The sequence below is a fragment of the Lolium perenne genome, chromosome 5, assembly GCF_019359855.2.
Source record: "Lolium perenne isolate Kyuss_39 chromosome 5, Kyuss_2.0, whole genome shotgun sequence".
Lineage (NCBI taxonomy): Eukaryota > Viridiplantae > Streptophyta > Magnoliopsida > Poales > Poaceae > Lolium > Lolium perenne.
This window is the reverse complement of record NC_067248.2, coordinates 257,807,994-257,820,235: the sequence shown is the minus strand read 5'-3', so window position 1 is coordinate 257,820,235 and position 12,242 is coordinate 257,807,994. Positions and strand designations below refer to the sequence as shown.

General features: G+C 47.2%; 1 protein-coding gene across 1 annotated transcript; it reads right to left on the bottom strand.

Moving 5' to 3' along the window:
• Positions 1-6,210: 6,210 nt before the first annotated feature.
• LOC127302828 (O-fucosyltransferase 6) lies at positions 6,211-11,137 on the bottom strand. Its single transcript, XM_051333469.2, has 9 exons — positions 10,803-11,137; positions 10,268-10,364; positions 9,977-10,053; positions 9,078-9,166; positions 8,782-8,965; positions 8,283-8,464; positions 7,531-7,633; positions 7,118-7,449; positions 6,211-7,039 (listed from the first exon to the last, which is right to left on the bottom strand). The coding sequence occupies exons 1-9, from the start codon at positions 10,995-10,997 to the stop codon at positions 6,517-6,519; spliced, it is 1,782 nt and encodes a 593-aa protein (XP_051189429.1). The 5' UTR covers positions 10,998-11,137; the 3' UTR covers positions 6,211-6,516.
• Positions 11,138-12,242: the final 1,105 nt, after the last annotated feature.

Below are 12,242 nucleotides of genomic sequence, written 5' to 3'. Positions count from 1 at the left end.
AAGAAAAGTTGTGCGATAGGCCAGAGTTGAACATGCAGCCACCTCATGGTGCCAAAAAAACTTGGACTAAGCCACACGCTCCGTTCTGCCTCACAAAGGCCCAAAAAAGGGAGGTCTTCCAATGGATGATGGACTCCTTGTTTTTCCCTGATGGGTTCGCAGCCAACTGGATGAGGGGTCTGAACATTGAAATGTTGCGAGTACAAGGACTGAAGAGTCATGACTACCACGTATGGCTTGAGCGGATAATGCCGGTGATGATTCGAGGCTATGTCCATGAGAAGACTTGGCGAGTACTAGCGAGGTTGAGTTTTTTCTTCCGCCAGATTTGTGCTAGGGAGTTAGACACTAAAGTGATTGAGAAGCTGGATGAACAGGCACCCATGTTGCTTTGCGATCTAGAGAAGATCTTTCCTCCAGGGTTCTTTAATCCGATGCAACATATGATCCTGCACCTCGCGGAGGAATGCTTAAAGGGGGGGCAATTGGGGCCATTGGCAGTTTGGTCCCGAGAGAGAAACACAAAAGCTTCGTCAAATGACTGGCAATAAATGCAAGATCGAAGCATCCATAACCGAGGCAGTCCTGAACGTGGAGGTGGCAAAATTCACCACTAAGCACTATGATCCCAACATTCCCACAAAGCACAACCCGGTCCTCCGTTACAATGCCGCCAACAATGAAGATGTACCCAAGCTTAGCATCTTCACAGGGCTTGGCGGCAAGTCAAGTGGCTCGAAGCCGTACACAACGAATTTACATGAGCGGGAGTTGATCCACTCATATATCTTGAACACCATGGTGGAAGTGAAGCCGTACATCAAGTAAGTGCTAACCATTTAGTTATTTGCAAACATTCACTCGTATGTTTGTGGCTAACTCTTCCTCTATTCATTGTTATAGACAATTCACGGCTAAATATTGGAGGTATACCCACAGGGATCCTACCTCGGAAGAGTCCAAGGATATTTTCGATAAGGGCGGCGGTCATGGTTTCAGTAGCTGGTTATGTGGTTTGGTACTATCCTATCCAAATTTTCTTGCACACTGTCGACATTTCTCGGTCATTTCTTGTTCTAAACTTGTCGTGCTAATCTTGTAGGCAAGAACTGACAAAGACATGAATCCCTTGCTACGAAAAATTGCTAGGGGCTTTAACCATTCCTTCGACTCGTTCAATTCTTATGACGTGAACGGGTATCACTTCCAGACCCATCAATACACAACAAGCCGTCCAAACAAGAAGACAATAAATAGCGGGGTGGTTTGTCAAGGTGATGATGGACTCCATTACTATGGAAGAGTCGAGGGTATATACGAGCTGAATTACGGGTTTGACAAAGGACTAAATCCCGTCGTATTCAAATGCCATTGGTTCGACCCACGTCGCGTGAGACGGGATCCTGAAATTGGATTGGTCGAAGTTGAAAGAAGCTCTGTTTATAAGGGAGAAGACGTGTACATTTTGGCCACTCAAGCCTTCCAAGTATTCTATCTCCCGTACGCGTGCCGAAACCCGACAAAACGTCTACATGGATGTGATGTTGTGATGACGGTTCCTTCACGCATTAGGTCACCCCCGCCAAACAAGGACGATTACTGCCGCATAGACCCCTCAACAAAGAGTGTTGATTTTTATCAAGAAGAAGGGATCCCCGGTCATTTCACTATTGACTTGTCGGTTGATAACATGGTCGTAGATGATGAGCAAGAAGAAGATGCGGTTATGGAGGAAGACAATGAAGAATATGAAGGTGAGGATGTGTGTGCCGTAGAAGACCTAAGTTTGCTCGAGGCGTTCAAAGCAGGCCTTGACCTAGCTCCAAATGGACCACCTCCAGGTTTCATCGATGATTATTGGTTCGCTGAGCCTGATGATGATGAAACATGTGGTCCGATTACGGATGTCAACATAGGCTACTGATCTATGTAGTTGTAATTGTGAGGCTATCCTATGTACTGAACTATGTGCTATTTGTAATAAACTATGATCTATGTACTAAACTATGTGATATTTGTAATAAACTATGATCTATGTACTGAACTATGTGCTATTTGTAATAAACTATGATCTATCTACTAATATTCATCTACTTATATATTTGCATTATTGTTGATTTCACTAATATTCATCTGTTTACATTGCATACTAATAAACCACTCTTTTCATTGTGTTCGCAGGTGATTGAAACATGCCGCCAAGAAAAAGAAAGGGAGGTTTCAAAAAGAAGATCAAGGCCGTGGCTGAGCTTGTGGGACTTTCGAGTGGTTCATCGCAGACACGTCCTCCTAGCGCTCCTCCTAGCCCTCCACCACGGAGGAAGAATGCCCAGCCACGGCGACTTCGTACCCCTTCTCCTAGCCCTCCCCCAGCCGAGGATGATGATGAGGAGCACTGGGTGGGGAGGACGAGGAGGACGGTGAGGAGCACGATGGGGAGGACGAGGAGGACGGTGGGGAGGACAGTGGGGAGGACGGTGAGGAGGACGGTGGGGAGGACCTCGAGGAGGATGAGGGGCTGGGGGGTTTGCCGCTGGAGCTTGACCCAGACCTAGCTTGGTATCCGCCGGCGGAGGAGGTGTACGTTGCAGCCGAGGAGAGGCTGCAACCACGGGACAAGAAGTCGTATAAGCGCGGGATTACAAAACTCCCCAAGCTAAAAACTTGGGCCTTCCGCGATGTTGTTCTCGTGCCCGCTGGAAAGAGGTACATGCTGATTTTGGCATTCCATTATTGAAATTTTTATCATTATAGAATTTTTTATCACATGCATACTGATTTTGGCATTTCGTTGTAGAACATGTTCAAGTATGGCGACCCGAGGAGGAAGCCGACACGTGAGTATTCGAACATCCTTGGAGGCCTAATTAGGAAGCATTTCCGTGGGATTGTCCATCTCCCTAGTGGTGGCCGCGATGTGGCTTGGACTTGGAAGCACTACAGCTACGCGGAAGATCCTAGCGGCAAGTACAACAACATGCAAGAGCGGGTTGTCCGCCACTTCTGGGTACGCGACTTTTGGCTTCTTAGCATTCAAACACTTCTTGACTACCAATAGTTGCTCTAATTCCTCTTGTTTTACCTATGTGCATGGTTGCAGAAATACTTCAAGAGGGCTGAGGGTGAGGAAATTGCGTGCAACGTTATCTTACACGAGTTGTGCAGGGTGAGGGTGACTGACATGCACTACGAGGCACGTGTCCAGTGCGTCCGCGATTGGCACGCCGAGCGCAAAGTTTGGATGAGTAAGGCTGATTGTCGGGATACGCTCATGGCACCGTGGCAGTACCTGTAGGTATTAGCATTCTTGTGTTATTTATTTCCGCATTTTCATGTAGTTTATGTTCTAATAATGGGTCTATCTTGTGTATGTAGAACCCTCCTCAGTACGTCGGGGAAGACAAGGCGTGCTTTCTTGCGATGGTCATATGGTGGACATCCCCCGAGTACGCCCGGAAGCACGAGGAGGGCAAGCAGAAGCGTTTAGAGATGGGAGGCGGATCACATGTCCAGGGCAGCAAGAACTTGGCCCTTACCTTGCAGGAGAGGTGAGCAAATGGTTTCTTCATTCTTTCGTTTCATGTTATTGTTAGCCCCGCAAGGGTGTCCCTCTTCACTTACTTGCATGTACTCTTTTGCAGGAAGTGAAGACAGGCGTGACACCAAGCTTATTTGGCCTTTTCCAAAAGTCGAAGCCCAGGAGGGAGCCGCATCCTGAAACGGGGTCCGTGTGGGTCAACGAGCTAGCGGAGGCCCAGTGTGGCGCGTACCGCTCGAAGTTCAAGGACAAGCACGGCGAAGACGCCGACCCAACCACCGAAGACTTTGACATTGAGGCTGCGGTGCTTGCGGGACAAGGCAAGAAGGGTGGCCGCCTATGGATTGCTGACGGGTTAGTCGACCCAAGGACCATTCCATCTCTACGCAAGATCCGCCGTGGGCGTTAAAAAAACAAAAATGAAAATGAAAAAGGAAAACAACAAAAAATAAATTTAAACTAGTTGTTAATTAAACTTAGCCGTATTTTGGGCAATTTTTACACAAAAGAAAGCCCTATATGGGCTTTAAACTAAAAAAATAAACCCTAGCCAGGGTTTGCGAGCACGCGGTGGCCGCCGGCAGTACTACCCCCAGTAGTACTCGTCGTCGTCGGCGTCGATGATGACGACGCCCCCCGGCGGCAAGGCGCTATTCCGGCTCGAAACGCCGGAGGGCGCCGGGGACTTCGGCCAGGGCGACCATTGCGCCCTTTCCCAGGCGGAGTGCGGGTTCGGCGGGCTCGCCGGCCTGCGCAGCCGTGCCCTCCGCGCGGACTCCTTGCGGAGCTGCTCCTCCGCTGCGGCCTGCAGCTCCGCCTCTAGCCGGAGCGTGGCCCGGCGCTCCTCCTCCGCCGGGAGCGCGGCACGGCGCTCCTCCTCCTCCCGGAGCGCCGCACAGCGTGTGTCCTCCTCTCTGCCGGCGCGCCATCTCGAGGAAGGCCCACGCCTCCGCACAGGCGTTCTCACAGGCCTTCCTGGCCTTCTCGCGGCGCGGAGGCGTGCGGCGTCTCGGCGAGGTGCGGCCATTTGGCCGGCTCGTCGAGGTCGCAGCTCGCGGGACGCCGTGAGCGCCGCTGCGGCTCCGGGTCGTCCTCGTCCTCTGCTGCTGGGCTGCGGGCAGGGCTGCTTCTTGGGGGCGGGGCTGGGGCTCGTCGATGTACGGGCCGCCGGGCGCGGCGGCCGACCCGCCTTGCGGGTGGGCGCGGCTGCGCGCGAGGCCGCGCCGCCGCCGACGTGAAGCACGTGTGCCGGCGCGCATCGTGCTCCACTTCGAACCACAAGTCCCAGTTGGGACTTGCGTCGCCGTACGCGGGGTCCTCCTGGAGGTCCGCCGGCGTGCGCGGCGCCTCCGGATCTCGCGACGCGGCGCGGCGGAGCGAGGATGGGCGGCACCAGAACCCGATCTGGGCTCAGGTGCCAGCCACGGGGGAGGTGCACGTCCCCCACGGCATTGGGACGCCGGCGTCCCAGAACATCTGCGCCACCGCAACGGTGACGTAGATCCGGTTGCGTCTGGGGATAGCCGGCGGCCCCATGGCGAACGCCGCCGGCGCGACTAGTCGGCTGCTGCCGGCCTCGTGGTCATTCGCGAACGGGAGAAACTCGCGCTTCGGGGCCATGGCGGCGCGGAAGCTCGAGCACGCGCGTGCGTGTGGCCGGAGTGGAGAGTGAGGACTGGATAGGGACAATCCCCCTCCCCCAGTCCACATTTAATAGGACTGGGGCACCGACAGCTGTGCCAGCCACGCGGACCAGGCGGACACGCGAGGACGCCGCGTGCCATCCGCGGTCACGCAAACCAGGCCCAGATTTGGGCCGGGTTTGCGTCGTTCCGGACGCCGCGGCCGTCCGCTTTTGCGGTGCATCCCCGCGTTGGGCCGCATTTTTGTCCGGTTTGACCCATCCGGACGCGCGGGCGCGGGATGGGTCGCCCCGTTGGAGATGCCCTAGGGCTAGGGCGAAAGGAGGACACATGGGTGGTCGGCATCTCATCCACGCAGTTTGCAGTTTGCGTTGGGCCGCTGGGTCGTACTTTTGGTACCTTTGTGTGCACGTGGACTTTGCGTTGGGCCGCTGGGTCACACTTTTGGTACCTTTGTGTGCACGTGGACCAAACAGACGGCTTCGATCGCAGCTGAAGATGCTCCAAACGATGGCAGTACTTCACCTGAAACAGCTGAAGATGCTCCAAACGATGGCAGTACTTCACCTGAAAATAAAGCATTCTCATCATAAAATCATATGTTGTGAGAGAGATTGTAGGAAAAAGGAGGTAAGTGCACAAGGATGACGCCCGCAGCCTCCAGGCTTCGGGGATGAAATATCCGTGCTCAGCCTATTGACAACAAAAATAAACTCATGTAATACATCAGTGAAAAAATATTATAGAAAGATCAAGAAAAATCTAGGGAAATACAAATGTACATACACATGCAAGTACATGAGCTATCATGTCCTCTAATTTTCAGAGAGCTGCTTTGAGATTCACTAAGAATAAAATCATAAAATATCATACAAAGATAAGGAAATCTTATACTGCAGCATAATAGTATGTTGAGAGAAATTATGCGTTAAGAAAGAATTAGTGGATTGTGTTAGTGTAACAACAGAAGAGACTTCCTCACAAAAAGAGATTAATCATGGCACAAAAAAACATGGCGAAAAGAAAAAAAGAAAAAAAAGACACGAAGAAGAACCAACATATTTCCAGAAACTAAGGGCAAGGAACCTGATATTACAAAATCTCAGGAAACTACTGGAGACGCCAATTGAGGCCACCCTTGTTGAGCTGAGGGGGGAGAGGAGAGCCTGTACAGCTCCACTGCATGATCTATGTACACCAGAGTCTGCAGATCTATCTATTCTATATTCTGGAGGGGTCAAAGTCCATCACTTGCTACCACATACAACACATGTATGCAAAGTCAGATCTGCATAACTTAACTAGTTTCTTCTAGCTGCACAATAATAACTCAAACTAATCTGAAAGGATCTCCTCCAGCTCAGAATCCTCCTGTTTGGACAATGATTCATCATCAGCCTCAGTGTCAACCGTCTCTCCTGTTGCAGCAGGATCATCTTCAGCAATCATCTCTTCTCTCGCATTGAGATCATCCTCCTCAGTAATCATTTCTTCTCCTGCCCCTGTGGGGTCTTCTTCAGAGTCTGACCCATCCACCTCTTCGTCGATGTAAATAGGATATGCTGGTTCGCCAATGGCCTTCCTTATTCCAGTGCTATCTATGGTTTCCTGACGATTACTAACAGGAATTGATTTGACTACTGAATTTTGGTCGGTCTTTCCACATATACATGCAGCAGGGTTGGCATGGAATTCACCTCTTCCCGGCATGACTTCCAAGGGATCTCCCATAAATCCTTTCTGCAGTATTCTCATCTGAGAGGAGAATTTGTCCCATGACATGTTCCCCCTATTCATCAATAACGGGTAGAGCTGTTTAGCATTTGGGCGGATTGTTCTCTTGTGGCTAAAATATCTCCTGCAAAGAGCACCACTAGATGATCAGAACTAAGAATGAAAATTGAACAGAGACATAAATAGCCAGCACAAGCATAACCTTCGCCCAGCAAGTATTTTAGCCATGTTGCCATTGTTGTTAGTCACAAAAGCATCACTTCCATCACAGACAATAAAATCAATTGCAGCCATGCGAGATGAGTGTGTCAAGAACGGAGTCAACTCATCTTTGCTTGCCAATGATTCTTTTGTATGGAAATTCGGGAAGAGCGCCTTGAGGGGTGCTAATGTAGCTTCCCCTCCATATATCTCACCGGAAGCAGTATAGATATGAACATCACTTCCATAGCCTAATGCCCGCAGCAGCAGCCCTACCTCCTCAGGAGTTAGTGGGCATCTACCTTGCCTTCTTCCTTTCTCTGGGTTACTTGTCTGAAATTTTAAAACACGATAAGTTGGCAATAGGCAACTTTAGCTCACTGTATAAGTAACTGAGATGCAAACTGTTCATACATGCAAGGTTTTCCATCGCTTGCGAATGGCACCTAGATCTCTCCTCTCCTTTTCTCCACCACCATAGTAACACCCAGAAAAGGCAAGCATATCACTTTCGAATCTGCCAGAAAGACAGAAAACCTATGTTGATCAATAAACAAAAGTATAATGATGCATGCTTCACATTTTGCAACCAAAATATTTTCTTTCATTTTCTTCTTTCCTTATGATCAGTTAGCCATTTAGACATCATAATTTTTCTGCTCAATTATAATTCTAGTTAAGACAAAAACAATTGGTTCGATCTGAAAGGAATCTAGATAGTGAATCATAATGACATTAGGTGTATTTCAATAATTCAAAATCCAGCTTCATTTTGTGCAAAAAAAAGTGGATGAGGGGAATATCCTACAACTCTGGAATTCTTGAAAGAACGGATGTACCAGAGAAAGACATGAGAACGACAAAGAAATGAAGATTATTTTCAGTTTTTCATTACACTGTCGTAATTGAGTAGTCTAAGTATGTCCCCTGTTGTCATGAAAACTGCAAGGTCACATATGTCTCTGTGTCATATTTTGAGAGAGTTCAGTAACAGTAGTATACTTTATGCGTTACCCGAAAATTGTATTTCCCAGAAACAAGATATCACACAGAGGGTCATTACATGTACTTGCAAGTTGAAACCAAAAGGATGAGGGGTAAACTGAAATTGGCATATTATGAAGAAAGGAAATATGTGTATCAAGGACAGCTTCAGCTAGATGTACCTCAAATGAAGGGCAATAAAATATCTGCTCTTCTCTCGCATTCTTTGTATTAGCTTTTCACCCAATTTTTGTATTGGATCAGTAAATCTCAAAGCATGGTAATTTACTCTGCAACGCAGTTTTTGCAGGTCAGTGTCCAATTTATTTGAGAGCCTGTAGTCATATTTCGTCATCCGAATAACCTGCAACATGAGGAAGAAAATAATAAGCCTGTGACTTGAGAGTGAGAACTTCAATAACCTCAGCCACAAATGAGCTGAAAAGGAAATGGAAGTACAGAAAGAAGCAAAGAGGGCAGAACAATGTACCAGGAATTTACTGGATGAACAGAGTGCAAGCATTACTGAAAAATCTTTTGGTAAAGGTTATTTATTTAAATGCCTAACTAAATTTAATCTACTTATAGGTTGTGTGTGGCAAGAAAATAAGATTAATTTCATACAGAACTAATATGTCCCAGTAACAAAGACTCCTACTAAGCCACAGGGGCAAAACTTACATGTTTCTTCAGAAGTGCAGGCAAGACACGCTTCAAGTAACATTGTGGAGTACATTTCCGGGGGACACGCATTTTATAAGGTCGCACAGCTTTCCCTCCTTTTTCTGGAGGTTCTTTGATAATTTTGACATCCTTCGCAAGAAATGAAATGAACCAGTCGATATCAAAGATTTCGGAAAAATTGCTGCAGCAGATGTTGCATTAATATAGAATAAGCGAAATTTGTTCAACTTAATCACTTAAACAGTCATAGAAGACCACCGGTTGAGATTTGGAAGCCTTCACTACTTCCATACCTTGAATCTTTCCAGAAAGATGTCTGGTCCAACTTGGGGACAACAAGTGTAGCATTTAAAATACGTGCAGCAACTACAGCATCAACTATCTGAAAAGAAGCAGATGTCACGGTTTGTTTGATACACACAGTTCAGTTGTAGAGAACATACAAAAGTACTTGCGTACTTTAGACTTGCAAGTAAATGTACGAAGCATATGCTTTGCAGTAAACTGTAGTTCTTATTCTGCATAAATCTTAAAATGAAGATGCATGGTTGCAAATTATCAGCTAGAACAAAAAGGTAAGGCTGAAGAAAGAAAGGAACTTGATGTGGCTTAGCATATACACAAATAAAAACCACATGCTTTGCAGTAAACTGTAGTTCTTATTCTGCATAAATCTTAAAATGAAGATGCATGGTTGCAAATTATCAGCTAGAACAAAAAGGTAAGGCTGAAGAAAGAAAGGAACTTGATGTGGCTTAGCATATACACAAATAAAAACCACATGCTTTGCAGTAAACTGTAGTTCTTATTCTGCATAAATCTTAAAATGAAGATGCATGGTTGCAAATTATCAGCTAGAACAAAAAGGTAAGGCTGAAGAAAGAAAGGAACTGGATGTGGCTTAGCATATGCACAAATAAAAACCACATGCTTCTAGTGTGTCCATCAGAAGCTTCTCAAATGTATCCGTACTGTATTGTACAAGGAGGATGGCGTTTTCAATATTCTCTTGGGACAAATAGACTCAAAAGAGCCCAAGAATCACACAAATCATAGGCATAAAACTACCTAAAGTACTTAGATCATAAAGAAATATCTTAGACAGTCAGTGCAGCTGAGGTTAGTGTTCTTATCACATGTCCATTTACACGCATGAGAGTGTAGGGGGAGGTTGGGTTAGGGGGCACCTCACCCCTGTTCTCTGCTGATTCAGGCCTCCACTTGTAACAATAATCAAATATCGATCGGATTGTGTGGCAATACTGGAATCTGCAAAAAAAAAGGCTTTAGCAGGCTGTAGTAAAGTTGTCATAATACAAAAATGGCATCTCAAAATTCTGAAATGTAGCATGAAACGACCCCCAGGTGTTCATCAACCAACACCCAGTACAAAAGTGTTGCACAGCATTCAATAATCATGATGCGGTGTATATATATATATACACACAATATTAGGAGAAGTTTCGGCAGCACGGTGGCTCACCAAGGAATTTACGGCTAGCGTTACTGCATCCGTAGAAGTTGCTGGCGAGCTGTGAGCCCCAGAGACCGTCTTGCGCACGCGCAGTCCATCCACTCGGCTGCATTTTGGGTGACACGTGTGAATTGAATAATTGATCGATCAGTTATGCAGAGAGAGCTGAACATTTCCTATGCAGAGAAAGCTACCACCACGTAACCGTGGAATCCTGAAACAGGGGGAATATATAGCGCGGCTCTTGGGGTGAGGAAAACTACTAGTGTATGCGCCTAGATGGTCCGATGTAAGATGTGCGTGCACGGACGAAATTTCCAAGACAGGTGGATGAGGGAGACTAGGGTGTTGACTACTTGACCATCTGTTCTAATCCGAATTCGACATATGTTTACCGAATCCGCGGCATAGGCCAGAATGGAATCCTTGCATTGCGATTCCGACCTAGCTCGAGCGTGGTAGGCTGTTGACAAGAGATCGAATCGAGCCGCATAGACGGCGCGAGGTGGGAGGTGGAGGGGGAGCCGGAGCTAGACGTTCGTACCGGAGGGTGGCGGAGGGACCGGCGGGAGGAGGCGCCGGGACGGCGGTCCGCGACCCGCGGCGCGGAGATGGCGATGGCGAGGAGCGAGACGGCGAGGAAGAGCAGGAGGAGCACCGCCACCGCCGGCAGGGCGCCGCGGCGCGGGCACGCGGTGTGCCCGCCGCGCGGGTGGGCGCGGCGCCTCGGGTGGGCCATCTCCGGCGGGGCGATGCGGGGGACGCGGCGGGGCGGGGCGGTCGCCGGGACGGAGGCGACATAGATCAGGCTCGGCGCGCGGGGACGTGGCGCCGGGGATTTGGGGCGACCGGCATTTTTTTTTTTGTTGTCTCGTTGTGTAGTGCAGGTGCACCTTAGCCGAATCGGAGATTTCCAATTTGAATATTGACACGACGCGTTTTGTATAGAAAAACACTTACTCCCTCCTTTTTTTAAATAGGTGGATGTTTAACTCCAAACTTTATGATCTATAAAAGAGTACACCTTTATCTTTCTAATGTTTCTAATGCAGTTAAAGTAGCAAAATTTTCTTCTCTCTTATCACACACGGAAATCAAACCCAGTAATATTTTCAGCACATTTATCTTCATTTTCTACATGCATTTAATTTATTGGAGGTGAAAGAATTAAATGAAAGAGATGTTGTTAGTTTGCATCTTCCCATGCAATTTTCACTCCCTTGATAATATGTCTTGAAAAACTCGCATTTATACTTATTTGTGGACGGAAGAAGTAATTATATAGGAAGTAATAATAAGAAAGAAGAAAATTTGTGCAAGCGGAAGAGGAGATAAGCCAGTGAGATTCAGCTTCTAGCCATCAGCAAAGGGCCTCGCCGGATCGCCTGTCCTCCACATTAAGGACGGACTCTATTTAATGCAGTGGGGGGCGAATACGCCCCGCACGCTAGGCCGCGGCCCTTTCGATCGTGTCCTAGTCTTTATTGGTTTTTGGAAGTTTCTAGAACTTTTCGGTTCGGGTTTTTTCTTTTTTTTTCCTTTTTTCTTATGGTTCTTCACGGTTCCTTCGGGTTTCTGTCGGTTTTTGTTTTTCTATTTATCTTTTATTTAGATTTTTTTAATTAGAGCAAATTTCAAAGTTAAGCAAATTTTAAATGTGAGCAAATTTCGAATACAAGTGATCCTCAAATTTGGAATTTTCCAAACTTAACAATTTTTTGAACATTTTTTCAATCTGTACACTTTCTCAAATCTAAAAGTTTTTAAATCTACATATTCTCCGAAAATAGTAGAAAAAGAAAAAGAAAACAGAGAGAATCCCAAGAATGTTCCGCTAATAAGTGATGGATAGATGCTCCTTGCATTAAGTGGCGAAGCACTGCACCGCTTAAGGTTCTTCCTTCCGGTAGGGTTGAAAACGAAAGGGAATCTTTCCGTTCATTTCCGAAGAAAAAGGAAATGGAGGACCAAATACGGAAAAGGA

Coding starts and splice junctions, on each gene's coding strand:
- LOC127302828 (XM_051333469.2), bottom strand. CDS start 10,997: ATGGCCCACCCGAGGCGCCGCGCCCACCCGCGCGGCGGGCACACCGCG. Junction 10,365..10,802: donor GGTCCCTCCGCCACCCTCCG/GTACGAACGTCT, acceptor CCCAAAATGCAG/CCGAGTGGATGGACTGCGCG. Junction 8,465..8,781: donor CTGCACTTCTGAAGAAACAT/GTAAGTTTTGCC, acceptor CTCATGTTGCAG/GTTATTCGGATGACGAAATA.